Source organism: Elgaria multicarinata, chromosome 18 (genome assembly GCF_023053635.1).
Source record: "Elgaria multicarinata webbii isolate HBS135686 ecotype San Diego chromosome 18, rElgMul1.1.pri, whole genome shotgun sequence".
NCBI lineage: Eukaryota > Metazoa > Chordata > Lepidosauria > Squamata > Anguidae > Elgaria > Elgaria multicarinata.
In genome coordinates, this window is record NC_086188.1 from 12,373,447 (window position 1) to 12,390,846 (window position 17,400).

General features: G+C 42.8%; 1 protein-coding gene across 6 annotated transcripts in view; it reads left to right on the top strand.

The window, feature by feature from the left end:
- CLTCL1 (clathrin heavy chain like 1) overlaps positions 1-17,400 on the top strand; it is a 56,398-nt gene that overhangs the window by 14,202 nt on the left and 24,796 nt on the right. For all 6 annotated transcript variants that reach the window (XM_063143881.1, XM_063143882.1, XM_063143886.1 and 3 more), the window contains exons 5-16: positions 231-344; positions 3,268-3,441; positions 5,683-5,880; positions 6,141-6,341; positions 7,514-7,666; positions 8,912-9,034; positions 9,700-9,837; positions 10,094-10,258; positions 11,631-11,811; positions 14,067-14,230; positions 15,311-15,436; positions 16,118-16,260. In XM_063143881.1, coding sequence (XP_062999951.1) covers positions 231-344; positions 3,268-3,441; positions 5,683-5,880; positions 6,141-6,341; positions 7,514-7,666; positions 8,912-9,034; positions 9,700-9,837; positions 10,094-10,258; positions 11,631-11,811; positions 14,067-14,230; positions 15,311-15,436; positions 16,118-16,260 — 1,880 coding nt within the window. The remainder of the gene's footprint in view (positions 1-230; positions 345-3,267; positions 3,442-5,682; positions 5,881-6,140; positions 6,342-7,513; positions 7,667-8,911; positions 9,035-9,699; positions 9,838-10,093; positions 10,259-11,630; positions 11,812-14,066; positions 14,231-15,310; positions 15,437-16,117; positions 16,261-17,400) is intronic.

A 17,400-nucleotide genomic window follows, 5' to 3' on the forward strand; every position in this document is an offset into this window, starting at 1 on the left:
AGTAAATGTAACTTGATATATAAACCTCCTGACAAATTCAGGCTATGGAACAAACTAGTGTAGAACGTTAAAGGAGTTGAGTGTTTTAGTTAAAACTATGCAGAAACTAAGGAAGAAACATAGCATTATTTTCCAGAAGTTGTCTGTTTCGAGGAACGTCTGATTTTGAGTAAGCTCTTCTGCTTCAAACTAAGCAACTGATGATAATTCTGTGGTGTCTTCTCACTCAGCTGCATATAATTGAAGTGGGTCAACCTGCTGCTGGAAACCAGCCCTTTGTCAAGAAAGCCGTCGATGTGTTTTTCCCTCCTGAGGCTCAAACAGATTTCCCGGTCGCAATGCAGGTAATGAATTAGGAGTGTCTTTAAACTTCTGTTAACCTGGCAGGGCTGTACCTAAGTGTAGCAATAGTACTGCATGGCCTCTACTGGCTATCAGGCCTAGACAAAGGCCTGGTTCAGACAACACGCTAAACCATGCTGCTTAACCACAGAATGGTTAAGGGAATTCCCTTAACCATTTTGTGGTTAAGCAGCAAGGTTTAGCGTGTTGTCTAAACCAGGCCAACATAGAACCTAGTGGTCTCCAAAGCACTGCATTGGTATGCAAACTTGCTTAAACTAATCAGCAGTTGAGCCAGGCTATTGCTTCATGCAATTTGTGTGATACTATAATCCTGCAGAGAAGGGATCCAGAGAATTTTTATGTCATTTGTATGTAATTTTGTGTGCTGAAAGGCACCAACCCATGTCCGCTCAAGAGGCAGGAACGTGGCAAGCTGCTCTAGAAACTTGAAGGGGTTTCCCAAAGCAGATCAACATCAGAGGTGAGGTAGAAGTTGCAGTCCTGCTCTTTAAAGAAGGATCAAATCCCACTGGGTATAACCAGGCCCTTGGAGACCACACCTAGAATTCAACTTCTCCTTATCTGAACATTGGCTGTGGCTTCTTGCAGCCATTGTGTTCTCGACAGGCGTCTGTCTCCTTGTGTTACAGTGTACTGGCAATGGTGTATACCCCACCTTTCTGTCCAAAATGGCACTCAAAAGTGGCTAACAGGAATACAGCTTAAAAACAAAATCTTCATTAAAACATAACATAAAAAACAGACCTGTTGAAACACAATTAAAAACACAAGTATAAAATAAATAGCACTGAGCCAATCATCCCCACCCCCTTCGGCAGCAGACCAGTTTACATTCCGAAGGCCGGCCTGAAAAAAAAGTCTTCGCCTGCTGGCGGAAGGACAAGAGGGTGGGGACAATCCAGTCTCTCTCAGCAGGGAGTTCCAAAGCGGGGGGTGGGGGGGCAGCCATTGAGAAACACGAGACTGCTGCTGTCAAAATGAGACCAGTGCCTAAAATCATACTGCAAAATACCAGGACATATGAGACTACTTGGGGTCCATCGCAGTGAATGTTGTAGTTATAATCAGTCGGTCAGTCTGATGCTGTGTTGGTGGTGACTTGCTCTACTATGATATCATTTACCTAAACTTGAGCATATCGAAACTTGCTTGCCCCAAGACACTTGCTGTGAATTATGCTGCTATTTGTAGCCTGTAAATTCAAAACACGAAGTTGAATAATGGTTCGTGAGCTCCCAGTGGGTTGGTGGCTGAGAACTGTATTGGCAAAGAGAAAGGAGGGTAGCGCCAAATGCAGATGAGAAGGGAAAAGAGGGAAGGCCTCAAAACAGTACTGGAATATTTGGAAAACTTCATTGTTGGGTCTAAAAACCCCAGCATGTTTTGGCTAACATCTTTTTCGGGGGGCAAAAATAGTTCTTGGAATACTTTTAAAACATACTAATCTCTCTCTGAAGTGTAAAGCTTCTTTGGATGGACTAGTTTTGTCCCTGAAGTTGTGTGCTGAAACTCGTTGTAGTGTATAATATGCCCAATAAGTTCTTCCATACATATATTCTGGCACCATTTTTAATAATATAATAATCATAATTTATTTCTTACCCGCCTCTCCACTTGGATCGAGGCAGGGAACAACAGCAAATATAAATCACATAAAAGCTGATTAAAAACATAGTATACATGATTAAAACATCCTAAAAACATCCTAAAATTCCACTGGAATTCTACTTTTCACCTGAAAAGTATATTGAGCCACGTCAAAGCCTGCTCACTAGATTAATTGGTCTGCTGATAATTGATTTGAACATCCTTGTTCCTACATTCTTTTTTTATATGTAGATGCATATTATCCATTATTCTAGCACAGAGCAGGGCAGGAGCTTTAACTTCAAACAAATTGGTACAGCCCAGTACCTACTCTAAAAATCTGATAACTGCCATTGAGCTGGGATCCAGCTATTTGAACTAATTATTTTATTTATTTATTTATTATACTTATATACCGCTCCCATAGCCAGGGCTCTCTGGGCGGTTTACAGAAATTCTAAAATTGAGATAAAAACAAGAATACAAAATTTAAAACTCTAAAACACAGTACATACACACATAGAGCATTAAAAACCAATTAAAAACTAAACATGTGGGTAATTAGGATGTGCCGCCATATGCCCGGGCAAAGAGGAAAGTCTTTACCTGGCGCCGGAAAGATAGTAGTACTAATAAAACTTTATCTTGTCCTTAAGTGCATTAACTAACACTTAAGAATTAGTGCAGTTTAATGGCTAAAGGGTCATAGGTGTAGAGCTTGGCTCCACCATAAACATCTTAGCTAGCCTTAGGCAAGCCACCGTTTCTTGGCCTTGCCTCTTCTCCCTCCTCCTTCCCCATAACACATACTTTATAGCTTTGTACGGATTGCTAAGAGTATATAGCGTTCTTCGTGAGTGAATATATAGCATTCTTCACAAGCACTCAAATAACTTCAGGTAACAAAAGGTCTTCAAATGCATGACGTCCTTCTGTATTCTGCAATTGTTTTGCAAGACGTTACTTCTCCCACCCTGCAAGATAGGCTAGGGCTGAAAAACAGTGACTTGCCCAAGGCCATAAATGCTTCTGTGGCACAGGTAGGGCTTAAACTTGAGTGGTGTCCCACTTCTTTTTTTAAAAAAAATATGTCTGTACCACAGTGCCCTCCTTCTCGTGTAAAAACAATGCTCACTCTTTAACCTGACGTGTAAGAAATGGGCGAGATCAATCCAATTGAACATATTGAGTTCTTTCTGCTGTGCTGTAGGGTTTAGCCTGCATCCCTAATGAGATACTTAGTAGCTCGTAACAAATTTCTGATCCGTTCAGTTTTAAGAGTTTTACCGTGTCCTTTTCTTCGACGTCTGGTAGATTGGAACAAAGCATGGTGTTATCTACCTGATCACAAAATATGGATACATTCATATGTATGACTTGGAATCTGGAGTGTGCATCTACATGAACCGAATTAGTGCAGACACCATCTTCGTAACTGCACCTCATGAACCTACCTCGGGAATTATTGGAGTGAATAAAAAAGGGCAGGTAAGACTTATCACTTCATGGCCTGATTATTGGAGGCCTTGCACTTCAGCTCTGCATTTTAACTTTTCCCTTTCTACACCTAAGGGTGTAGAGGGAGGGGGGGGGGAGGATCGCAGACTTACCTGCTTCCACGATCCTCCCTGGGCGTCCAAACAAAGCAGACATCCCAGAAGGGAAGAGGGACGTCGTGTCCATCATTTTTTTTTAAAGAGACAGGAGCCCTGGAGCGCAATTGTACTCCAGCGAAACGTAAGTCAAAACAAAACAAAACCCCAACCCTGCTCCCCACTCGATGTCCCTGGACTCCCCCTGGCCCGGTTCATTCCCTCTGCTGACCCCCGCTGCTTGTGGGGAGGAGGGAAGAAGCCAGGGCAGCCCCCACACCGCCCGTGGTCCTTGGGATTGTCCTGGGACTGTGGGAAAAATCGGGATAACTGCGGAAGCAGTTAACCTGGGAAAATGGAGGGGTCGTCCCTGCCTGCTCCCGGGATCCCCTGTGCATCATTTGGATGCACAAGCTCGACCCAGGGAAAAATCCACAGTGTAGAAAGGGCCTTTATTATTATTATATTTATTTATTTATTTATTTATTTATTTATTTATTTATTTATTTATTTATTTATTTATATAGCACCATCAATGTACATGGTGCTGTACAGATTACACAGTAAATAGCAAGACCCTGCCGCATAGGCTTACAATCTGTTTGGCCAGACCTTGTGACTTTCCTTAAGTCACCATCTTACTGAGCCCTGTGCTAACTCTCACAGGCTTTGAAATTGTGCAGAGAGATGCAAAGTAACTTCCTAACGTTCCCCAACACAATCCTGTTCACAGCTCGTCCTCACTATTTGGTGCATTCTCTTCCTTTTCTTACTGTTTTATTATGATCTCATTTCACACTATTGCCCCGCTCGTGCTCTTCGCTCCTCTGATGCCATGTTTCTCGCCTGCCCAAGGGTCTCTCCTTCCCTTGCTCGGCTTCGTCCATTTTCTTCTGCTGCCCCTTATGCCTGGAACGCTCTTCCAGAACATTTGAGAACTACAAGTTCAACCGCAGCTTTTAAAGCTCAGCTAAAAACTTTTCTTTTTCCTAAAGCTTTTAAAACTTGATTTTGTTCTGACTTTATACTGTTAGTTTTACCCTACCCAGTGCCTGTTTACCCTACCCTGTGCCTGTTTGCATTCTCTTCCCCTCCTTATTGTTTTATTATGATTTTATTAGAATGTAAGCCTATGCGGCAGGGTCTTGCTATTTGCTGTTTTACTCTGTACAGCACCATATACATTGATGGTGCTATATAAATAAATAATAATACATAATAATAATAATGATTTTATTAGAATATAAGCCTATGTGGCAGGATGTTGCTGTTTTATGCTTTTATTATGTACAGCACCATGTACATTGATACAAAATAATAATAACAACAACAACAACAATAATGTGCCCATACATGTGAAGGCTGCTTTCTTTGTGACAATGCTGACAATAGAATAGCTTCCAACGAAGCTGAGTGGTGGGAGATTTGGGACACATAATAGTACTACTTCACACAGTGCATAGTAATATGGAATTCACTTCCACAAGATGTAGTGATGACCACCAACTTGGACTGCTTTAAAAGGACTATATAAATTTGTTGAGAATATAGTTGTCACGGCTATCCGTGTTTACTAGTTGTCATGGCTATATATTGCCTCCAGTATTGGGGACAGTATGTTTCTCAGTGCCATTTGCTGTGGAACATGTGCTGGAGAATGCTATTGTGCTTATGTCCTGCTTGTGAGTTTCCCATAAGCAGCTGGGGAAGAGACTGCTGGATTAGATAGGCCTTTGGCCTGATTCAGCACGGTTCTTTTATATAGCTTTGCAGTTAGCATTATGGAGGCTGCCCCTGTGATTATCCTGTAAAATGCTGTAACAAGTACAGATAGCATGTCCGATGGAATAGATTTCTCAGGCAACGTGTAAGCAGGGAAGCGGCTCAAATGGCAACAGGGCAATCCATGATAGAGCCTTCTCCTTAAAATGCTGAAATAGGACTATAGTGATTGATATTTTGTCCAACATTTGATGATGTATAGCAGTTGTGTCCTATTAGGACCTCTTCCAAATTTATAATTTAAACGCTTCAAAGCAGGTTTAATTCTTTCTACCATATAAATGCTTTTGATATATTGTATGGTCTGGAGCATATTTCATTTCTCTAAACTTTCCTGTGCGTTTTGTCCTTTTAGGTCCTGTCTGTTTGCGTGGAAGAAGATAACATTGTGAACTATGCCACCAATGTCCTCCAGAATCCTGATCTGGGTCTGCGTATGGCTATCCGGAGTAACTTAGCCGGAGCTGAAGAACTCTTTGCCAGGAAATTCAATACTCTTTTCGCACAGGGAAACTATGCAGAAGCAGCTAAAGTGGCAGCATCTGCTCCAAAGGTAAGCATCTTGGGGTCAGGGGAGTGTGTTCAGTGAATTTTGTAGCCTTTCACATTGGTTAAATCAACGAGCAGTACCCAGTGTGAGGTTAGACTGCTCTTCTTTTTTGTGACATTGGTCCTCCTTCAAGGAGGCAAGGCAAGGAGGTTGCGTTTGGAGTTCTGAAATGGCAAGATGGATATGGATTGGCTGCCTGCCTTGGAACTATCCCCAAAGTAGGGTGTTTTGTTTTTTTAAATAAATCCTGTTTCAACGTTCAGGGAATCCTGCGCACTAGCGATACCATCCGGAAATTCCAGAGCGTACCAGCTCAACCTGGCCAGGCCTCTCCCTTGCTGCAGTACTTTGGTATCCTCCTTGATCAAGGCCAGCTCAACAAATTCGAGTCCCTAGAACTCTGCCGTCCTGTTCTTCAGCAAGGCCGTAAGCAGCTCCTAGAAAAATGGCTGAAAGAAGATAAGGTAAGTGTGGCGTTACCCACATTTCTACTCCTTTAGGTATGTCTGGTTGAGTATGTCTAGAGAGTGCGGAATGTTGGACTGAGTGGGTGTGGCTGGTGATGCTGTGGAAAGGGGGAGGAGTCTATATAGGGGGAGCTGAATGGTTTGAGGGGTTCGGTTGGTGATTGGGTTTGGAGGGCAGATGTGTTTAGCTGAGTGATTTCTTGCCAGGGGTTGTGTGAGGAGTGAGTGAAAATAAGATCATAGGGGCTAAAGATTGTTATTATTAGATTGGTATGATTAAGAATAGGCAGGATTGGGATATAATTCAAAGGAACTAAGAACTGTAAACAGCAATAAACATTTCCTTTATTTTGCAACCATAAAACCACGTGTCAGTTTGGCTGTGCCTCCTGCTCTATTAGTTCATAAATAAACACCTTATATTAAACCTTCAGCCTGCTATATTCACAGAAAAGCCTTTTTCCAAATCTCCTTACCTTTCCCCTCTGCTATAAGGGAAAGGTTATACTTTTCTTTTTACTCCCTCAGGTATTTAAGTGGTGGTGCTTAGCCTGAGGGAGGTGGGCGCGTCAAAGCCTTGTGTTTGAGGGGGTGGCGTCGCAGTAAGCCACTGCCGTTTAAAATTGGTTACACCTTGGACTAGTCGTACCATTTTCAAGGCACAAGCAGAGGGAAGTATGGCAGCAAACCTCTTCTGTTACCAAGAAAATGGGCGGCCGATGCTCTCCCCTAGACAAAACCAAGAGGTCTGCTGGCTTCTTGCTTAAGTCCTTGCTGTGTTCTCCAGTATGTCTATTGGGGGGTTGGTTGCTTTGTGTGTCTTTAAACCAGCATGAAGCCGATAGAATCATCTAGGTAAGAATACCTGCTGGCAAGAGTCTTGCGCTGCGTTCCTGTGTTAACAATAGCGTTCTCTTCCTGAGCAGTGAGGTATATCGTTGAGAATCAAACGAGGCAGAAGCCATCTCTTCAGTTAGGCAGTAAAAACTGCAGTTGCTTGCTGTGGCAGGGACGGGGGAGACCTGGGTGGCAGCACCAGCAAAGGCGTGTGTGCTGTTCCTACCCTCAAAAACGCTGGTTCGATTGCAGTTCTCTATCCCACCCTAGCAAACCGGATGCCTCTGAACACTTAGGCTTGTGTTGATTCCGAAACGCTCTTTCTGTTTCAGCTGGAATGCTCTGAGGAGCTAGGAGATTTAGTAAAGACTGCTGACCCGACTCTTGCCCTCAGTGTTTATCTCCGTGCGAATGTACCAAACAAAGTAATCCAGTGTTTTGCAGAAACAGGTCAATTCCAGAAAATAGTTCTTTATGCAAAAAAGGTAAATATCTTGACTCCTCTAAAGGTATGTGGTTGTGTAACGCTTACCTTAGCAAATCAGAAGCTTCTTGGAGATGCAGTTACGTTTTTATCTTTCCTGAGATAAGACAAGGCTTCAGAACATTCCAGTATATCTGAAGTGTGATATACAACAGTCCCACCTTGTTAAGTTTCAATTGCTTAAGCTGTATGGTCTTCGGAGCTTTCCGCAGACTATTCTGTTGTGGGCAGAAACTGCAAAACTAGACTGTTCTTCAGTGTATTGGATGTGTTTTAACTGAATTAAAGACCGAATTAAAATGAGCTCTGCCCATTAACATGGTTACGTACCTTTTTTAGCCTCTGGCCATTTTATTTATTTCAAATGTGACTTACAATTAACACTAATGCCGTACAAACATACGAACAACAGAGCAGCAACATCTCAGCAGGATTATAAGTGATCTAAAGCTTTTCAAGGCCTGGCCAAAATCCTCTGTCTCTGCCCCAGTGCTGTGAATGCATACAATCCAGTATTGGGTGTGCCTCACTGGGGAGTGCATTCCCAGAGAGTGACTACCTAATCTCCTAAAGGTGTTGGTATCTGGTGGATGGCTTCTGCATTTAGGTTCATATGAGAGGAGGCGGTCCTTTAGATACCCAGGTCTCAAGCTGTATAGGGCTTAAAAGATTAAAACCAGCAATTGAATTGGGTCTGGAAATATTTATTTATTGCATTTCTGTACCGCCCAATAGCCGAAGCGCTCTGGGCGGTTCACGAAAAATTTAAACCATCAGATACAATCCACAGTATAAAACAAACCACAATATAAAAGCACAACCAGGATAAAACTAAAATAGACTAGCAGCTTGTGAAATTGATGGCTTTGTTTTTAAAAAAGAAAACCCCGGCGAAGTATTTCCTTTGGCTGGGACCAGTCACTTTATTTTGCAGTGCTTTAGGTCTCCCAAGTAGCCTTCAAAGGCAGCCCCATGTATCAGACACTGCAGCAGTCAAATTTGTATGTTACCAGTGCATGAATAACGATGGCTAATCAATTTCTTGCCCCTTCTTCTTACGAAGCACTTACAAATCTGATTTGAGCAGGATAAACTGATCTTGGCTGCGTCTTGCAATGCCAAGACCTAGTTGGGTTTGGAATGGGAGTATTTGCAAAAGTACAGAAATTCCTTGAGTTTCTCTTCGTTGTCTCTGCCAATCGCCATTAGTTCACGCAAACTAACATCCTTCAAATGTGGTTTTCAGGTTGGCTATACCCCAGATTGGATTTTCTTGTTGAGAAGCGTGATGAGGGTCAGCCCAGATCAGGGCCTTCAGTTTTCTCAGATGTTGGTACAGGATGAAGAGCCGCTAGCCAACATCAATCAGGTAAAAACTAGACTGTTGCAGTGTGTCAATTGCAGGAAAATCCCTGAAAATCCTACTATAGATAAATATGACTTGTCTCATTCAAATAGCTATAGGTTGCGTGATTTCTGGTCTCTCAATCCAAATAATTCAGATGGCTTTATAATTTACTGGCAAAGTAACCAGAACTGATCACTTTCTATAGAAAGCATAGCTGAGCAGATGATCCTGTGTGCACAAAGCTGTTAAGTGTAGTCCTGAAAGGCAAATGCAAGACACTATTTTAAAAAGTTACTAGGCGTGGGCATTAGGAACCCAAATGTACATTTAAGAGATACCATTGCTGTTTCTAACTCCTGTGGTAAGAACAGCCACTCTTCCAAAGGGGGGGATACTAGATTAAGTAAACTAATTTTGAAACATCCTCATTTCTCTCTGAAAGACCGCACTGCCTCTGTGATGTACCCCTGGATTTGAATTCTTTGGAAAGAGCTTAGAGCATTTAAATGAAAATCCAGATATGTTGTTCTCTTGTGAAATAAACTCTTTAAAAAGTGTTTGCATTTGGTGGAGAAATGCTGATTTTAGATCTAAAACTTTCTAAAGTCAGCTTATTATTTTTTATGGCACACTCCATGGCAATAGTTCATGTGTCTGACAACCAGGTGTTGTTTCCTCTGCCATAGATTGTTGATGTATTCATGGAGAACAGTTTAATTCAGCAGTGTACCTCCTTCTTGTTGGATGCCTTGAAAAATAATCGCCCTGCTGAAGGTCACCTTCAAACTCGCCTGCTTGAGATGAACCTCATTCATGCTCCGCAGGTAACTTCACCCTCCCTGTTTTGGTCTTTCTTTCTTTCTTTCTTTCTTTCTTTCTTTCTTTCTTTCTTTCTTTCCAAACTGCTCGTCTTCATTCTCCCTTGAAAGAGGAAGCCATTCTCCCGCTAAGCACAACTGAAACCCATCCTGCCATTACGTTTCCATTCAGAAGTTCATCTGCACAGGTTTTAAGAGCACTGAAAAGGTTTGCTCACCCCCTTCTTATATAATGACCTGGACTCTTGCCGACTTCCTCTAGGTTGCAGATGCCATCCTGGGAAACCAAATGTTCACGCACTACGATCGTGCCCACATTGCCCAGCTTTGTGAAAAAGCAGGCTTGTTGCAGAGAGCACTGGAACACTACACTGATCTTTATGACATCAAGCGTGCTGTTGTGCACACCCACCTTTTGAACCCAGAGGTAAGATGAGATGCATCTGAACTGAGCACATGCGCCCACCCAACTATTAACCTTCACTTTCTCTTGTGCACTTTCCACCTTGCTGTTCTGGATTGGTTGCTTTCTTTTCTAGAGACCTTTCAGACGTCGCCCTCCCCCCTTCTGCTTATAGTAATCTCTAGCCTCTTCTGAATGAGCTGGTGTGGTTAGAATATAGGACTATAACTGGGGAGACCCAAGTTCAAATCCCCACTCAGGCCATAGGAAGCTGCCTTCTCCTGAGTCAGACCACTGGTCCATCTATCCCAGTATTGTTGACACTGATTGGCAGCGTCTCTCCAGGGTTTCAGACAGGGATTTTTCCAGCCATACCTGGTGATGCCAGAGATCGTACCTGAGACCTTCTGCATGCAAGGCATGTGTGCTGCCACTGGCCTAGAGACCCTTCCATCATGAAGCTCACTGGGTGACCTTGGGCCAGTCACTGTCTCTTGACATAATCCAGGGGTGGACAGACGTTGGGCTTATGGGACCTACTTTGGATTTTTTTTCTTTTCTTTTCTCTTTTATTAGAACTAAAGTTCCACCAACCAGAGCCTGGTATAAAAGCCATAGAATGAAAGAGTTCTGAACTGGGAAATTTTGTTTTAATGCCAGAATTCAACAGAACTCCCAGTTCTTCCACACACACAAATACATTCCAGGTTGCCCCCAAGCATTCTTTATTCTAGCACAGCCTTCCTCAACCTGGGGCGCTCCAGATGTGTTGGACTGCATCTCCCAGAATGCCCCAGCCAGCTGGGGCATTCTGGGAGATGCAGTCCAACACATCTGGAGCGCCCCAGGTTGAGGAAGGCTGTGCTAGCAGTATTGTTTAGGGCAAGAGGAGTCATTTTGTTGTTGCTGCATAAGTAAATTAAGAGTTGGAAATCCTTGCCGGTCTATTGCAAATCACCCAGATACCTACCAGTAGTTCCAGATCTTAACTTCTGACATGGCTCACCTGTTCGGGTTTTTGGGAGAATAAAACAGAGCGAGGATGGGAGAAGCTTCCGTGCTTGGAGGAAGATTGATCGCTGTATATGTCCCTGTATTGTCAAGATACAAAATTGTCCTGAAACATCAGGAAAGCGATTGTGGAACTTGCTGTACAACTTGCTGTACACCTGTACCTATCTCAGAGTGGTAGGTATTGTAATAAGGACATAAGAAGAGCCAGCCTGGATCAGGCCAGGGGTCCATCTAGTCCAGCACTCTGTTCACACGGTGGCCAACCAGCTGTCGACCAGGGACCCACAAGCGGGACACAGGCATTGTGTAGGTCCCGTGTTGTGAGTTTCACAGAACTAGGAACCAACTATAATTTTTACTGCTTCCCCCCCCCCCCTCCCAGTGGCTTGTGAACTACTTTGGCTCTCTGTCAGTTGAAGACTCCGTTGAATGCCTCCGTGCAATGCTGTCTGCCAACATCCGGCAAAACCTGCAGCTCTGTGTGCAAGTAGCTTCTAAGTATCATGAACAGCTGGGCACCCAGTCCCTTGTGGAGCTCTTTGAATCCTTCAAAAGTTACGAAGGTAAGCCTAGCAAACTGAGTAGCCACCTTTGCCGTGACCTTGCTTTACTAAAAGGCTCCCCAAACCTCAGCTGACGGAGGTGGGAGGAGGAGGGATGTGCTCCTTGGAAGCACTAAAAATGCAGCGTGGGAAAAGTGAGCTCGTTTTCAGACTCCCCCCACCCCCAATAACATTCCTAGTCCATATGGCTGGGATGCTGAAGCTCTTTCGGCCCGAGGGCCAAAATCCATTTTGGAGAAGCTCTTGGAGGCTGTGTTCTAGTGGTGGGAGGGGCTAAATGCAAAGGGGTGTGTGGCCAAGGTGTCCGCCTATTTTAACTTGAAGTTCTTATTGCCAGGAACTAAGCTGTATGGCAGTGGTTCTCAGTTAGCTAAGTACTGCGGACCCCTTGTTTTTCAAATGCCAAGCCATGGAACCCCTACTTTTGAAAAAAAAATTGTTATCTCTATGGTAGTTACCTGTGCGAAGCAATTTTTTGGAGAAAATAGAGGGTAGCCTCTAATAAGCAAAGGATTTTAGGGATACTAAAAAACAGACCATAAAATTTGTGATATTTGTGATATTACCACGCAAAAATGACAATGATTCAGTTAGGAATATAAAGACGAATTTAATTTTACTAACGTCTAGTTTACAACTGAACAAATTATGACATGTCTAGCAGCTACTAAACCTAAATGTGATGGGAGAAATCATGCCTCTTTTTGACCCTACACATCCGGTTCAATATTTCCTACTTTTAATCTCAAATCTGGATCAACGTCGAGCCGATTTCTATGTTTGTTCTCATATAACAACATGTCGAAAATGTTTGTTCACAAAGATATGTGGAACAAAAGGGAACTTGATGTTTCCAAGCTTTTTCACCTAACTTCTTATAATCAGGAAAACCCTTCACCCAGAATTGGTCCAGTCTATATTCTTTGAAAAATGATGTCAATGAACCATCACAAGTCACGTCAACAAGTGTATCTCGCTCTTCCACAAATAGAGTCGTTAGTTGTACATCACCACATTCGAAAGGATTCCTTCTCCAGGAGTTTTCAGGATTAGGTGCAGGGAAGTAATCTCTGAAGCTAGTCATGCATGACGTCACCGTCGAAGCAAACAGAGCGCGGGAGACGGCGTATTTTCTTTTATTAAAATGCAGACCTTGCAGAGCTAATATGTGAATGGTGCCACGGACCCCCCTGGGTGTGTTACTGAACCACTGCGTTACGGAGAAACACTTCGCCCCCTTTTAGAATAAGGGGGAGAAAGTGCAAAAGCCAGGAAACCACTCCGTGATCAGCATTCGGGCGAAAGGGGGTGGGGCCAACTGAGGAATCCTAGAAGGCCGGATTGGGACCCTATGTGTATTTATTTATTTATTTATTTTTTATTCCGCCCAATAGCCAAAGCTCCCTGGGCGGTTGGCCCGATATGGTCCTCCGGCTTGAGGTTTTTCATCCCTACTGTAAAGTTAGGCCTGGGGTGGTGGACAGTACTTAGCAATGACTTGGAATCTAAATCCATTGCTAAGTAAGAATTCAAGGGCAGGCCCTTGTCCTTCTTCCCAAACAGCCAGAGTTATGCAAGAAGTGGAGTATTTTATACAAGATAAAAACATACATGATTTATTAGAGGCAGCAGAAGTCGGCTCTTCTCGTCAAACAGCTTTTCTCCGTAGCAGTTCTAGAGCAGAGCTTTCAGCGCCATGTCTCTTGGTAGTCTTGACTCTAAAAGCTGAGAAGGGCTCTAGTAGAGTTGAATCTTAAAGGCCTATCTTGCTGTAAACTCTAGCTGTCAAGCTTCAGTTGGAGTCATGGCTAACAAATTAAATGATATAACCGGAAGATCAAGATGGCTCTAACAAGATCTATAAAGCTTAACCCGTGATATAAGGATTAGCCATGTTCACGGTGGGGGAATTAAGCTCCCATTCCTAGATGCTGCCAAGTGATTGAATCAAGTGAGTTGGTTTTGCCAGTGTGAGTTAAAGAAGCATTTTCAACACTGGTCCTATTTTTATCGCATAAGTTAAGGCCGTACGTCCCACTAGCCATGCTAGCTAACGGGCAACTGATAATGTCCTTCGTTATCAAATGCTGTCGTTCTCTCACCACGTCAACTTGAAGCTGTTCTAACTTGATGCTTGCAGAAGTTCCTTTCGTTTGGTCTGTCTTCTAATTCTGTAATTTAAGGGGGGGAAATCTCCTTAAAACAGATGTGTGTGCACACACCCTAACAATATGTATGTCTCTGTCTTCTTCTAGGGTTGTTTTATTTCTTGGGCTCTATTGTGAACTTCAGTCAGGACCCAGATGTCCACTTTAAATATATCCAGGCAGCTTGCAAGACCGGCCAAATCAAAGAAGTGGAAAGGATCTGCCGGGAAAGCAACTGTTACAACCCAGAACGGGTGAAAAACTTCCTGAAGGTAAAATAAATAAATAAATCTTGAATACCAAACTGAAAGGTGAAATTTGTTTTTTTTATTTGGAAGATTTGTAAACCATCCTTCGTCAAGAATTGTAATGGATTACTTCTGGTTGTTGATAGCACATGGCTGTATTAACCAAGGTGGTGTGGTTGCTGTCTTAAATGCTACTGTACCTTATTAACTGTTTGAACTTGCTTGTGAAAAACATGTTGGAGGTAAGCTTCTAGGGAAGGCGAGGCGTAATATTAGGGGATGGGGGTAGATAAGAAAGAGTACGTGGATATATCCAAAGGCTTTAACTTCCTCACGACTAGGCTTTTGCCCATCTTGGGAGATTCAGGACCTAACTCCATTGCTGCTGCATTGAGTGTGATACTAATTAATACCAAATTGATGGTGGAAAGCTTGTTTCTCCCTCGATCAGGTGAAGAAGGGATGGGTGAGTAACAGACCAGGGGACAGAGAGACCTGTGGCATAGGATGATTGCTATGGAATGCAGTGTGAGGGGTTAACTGAGAAATGGCTCCCTCCCTTTGTGCACAGAGAGGCAGAAGCATTCGCCATAGCATTCGGACAGGGCGCTACAGGGTGGAAGGAGACTAGGGCAATAAGACGGGGAAGAGAGCATTTCTGGTAGTTCAGAGAAGAAAAAGGGTTTCATTTCTCCCTCTTTTTCTCTCCCTGTTTTTTTTTTAAAAAAGAAAGAATGAATTGTAATTAAAAAGTACTCTTTTTACAATGAAGAAGGCCACATCACCACATTCTGCTCATACAAAATGTGAATAGTGATCCTTTGATCTTGATCGCTGTCTGGCCCCCGCATTCATGGTCTTGTTTCTAGAGAAGCGAGGTTTTGCTCTGCGTGAAAGCTATCGCAAAAGGATTGTGTGCTTTCCGGAAGCTACACTACTTGCCTATTTATTATGTCATTACCCTACGTTGGGTTGATGGGTGGGAGGGAAATGCTGTCAGGTTGTGTTCTCTTCTGGACTTGTGTTCATTCTTGTATTGTATTATTATTCTCCTGGTCACATCAGTACCTGGCTGCATTCTCTCTTCTCCTTCCACTTATACAGGAAGCTAAGCTCACAGACCAGCTCCCTCTCATCATTGTGTGCGACAGATTTGACTTTGTTCATGACTTGGTTCTCTACTTGTACCGTAACAGCCTCCAGAAATACATTGAGATCTATGTTCAAAAGGTAAAGTATGAATCTCTGTGAGCATTACTAAGATCTTTTTTTGTCACCAGTAACAGCAAATCCTTCCTTGGTTCATATAGAACAACTACTAAGCATTCAGCACACAATAAACGTGGCGGTAGTGGGGAATCCATTGGTGGGTATTTAAATGAAATTGAGTTTGGCCCCAGCTGAACATGTTGTGCACTTTAAATGTTGCTCTGGGTTTGGAGGACATCTGCAAGCTGGATTTTGCCTGTGCTCGTAAGGATAATGTGGAAGTCCTTCATTTGCAAGCCCTGAAACTAAAAATGTTCACTTGTTCTAGGTAAACCTAAATAGTTGACTTGTTCTAGGTAAACCTAAATGGTTGACTTGGGCCATAGCTAGACCTAAGGTTTATCCCTGGATCATCCAGGGGTCAAACCTGTTCATTTAGGTGACACACAGGGGATCCAGTGCTCAGGCAGGGGCGAACCCTGGATGATCCCAGGATAAACCTTAGTTCTAGCTGTGGCCTTGTTCTAGGTAAACGTAAACCTAAGTAGTTGACTTGTTCTAGGTAAACCTAAATAGTTGTCTTGTTCTAGGTAAACCTAAATGGTTGACTTGTTCTAGGTAAACCTAAATAGTTGTCTTGTTCTAGGTAAACCTAAATGGTTGACTTGTTCTAGGTAAACCTAAATAGTTGTCTTGTTCTAGGTAAACCCAAGCCGTATTCCAGCAGTGGTTGGAGGGCTTCTAGATGTAGACTGTTCTGAAGATGTCATTAAGAACTTGATCATGGTGGTGAGAGGTCAGTTCTCAACAGATGAATTGGTAGCTGAGGTAGAAAAAAGAAACAGGTAAGGACCCATTGTTGAATTGAAATTTCTCTTCTGGCTTCCTAGCCATGTGGTACTCGAGGCAATGTGCAAGATTTTAAGAATGACCACATGAAACAAACATGTCTGTTAAGACACTAGCATGGTTGGCAAAGACTCATTGGCTCGGTTCAGACAACACGTTAGTCAATGCAGTGTGAAAACTCCACTCAACGGTTGAGTTTTTAGGGGGTACCCCGCACGCAACATGTTCTAGCTCCATCGTTGTATGACTGTGGGCTACCGTGGAGTTAAGTAAAATCCATCACAATGTTTGATTGGCAGTTCCTCCATCCTCTCTCCTCCCCCAGTCCTCCCGAGGGTATCCCATCAGCCATTCCCGGTTGTGCTTTTTATATTGTATTTTGTATTTGTGTTTCTAGACTGTTGGTTGTTTTATTATGCTTTTTATGGTTTTAATTTTTGTGAACCGCCCAGAGAGCTTCGGCTATTGGGTGGTATAAAAATGTAATACATAAATAAATAAATAAATAAATTGCTGCGAAAAATCCAATCCTGGCGCTCCACTGTGGAGTTCTGAAACCACCGTTGAGAAACGTGTTGTCTGAACTGAGCCGTTGTGTTCCTCTTTGGATTAGAGGCTTTTATTGTAGGTTTGACTAATGCTGCTACTGTAGGCTGACTAATGCTCCCTCCCTCTCTCATAAGACTAGACGTTGGGGTCATCCCTTGAAACGAATTGGTGGGAGATTCAGGACAGATAAAAGGAAGGATTTCTTCACACAGCGCGTTGTTAAACTATGGAATTCACTTCTACAAGATGTTGCAGTGGCCACCAATTTGGATGGCTTTAAATGGGGGGTGGATAAATTCCTGGATGAAAAGGCTATTGATGGATACTAGTCCTGATAGCTCTGTCTTCCTTCCAGTATCAGAGGCAGTATTATTATTATTATTATTATTATTATTATTATTATTATTATTAATTATTATTATTATTATATTTATTTGTATCCCGCCTTTTGCCCAATGCTGAGCCTCAAGGCGGCCTTACAAAGTTTAAAATATACATGGGGGAGGGGAGGGAAACGAAACCATAAACAATTAAAAAATACACAACAAAATTATAAGTCCTTAACATAGATGGAGGGCCAGATTATT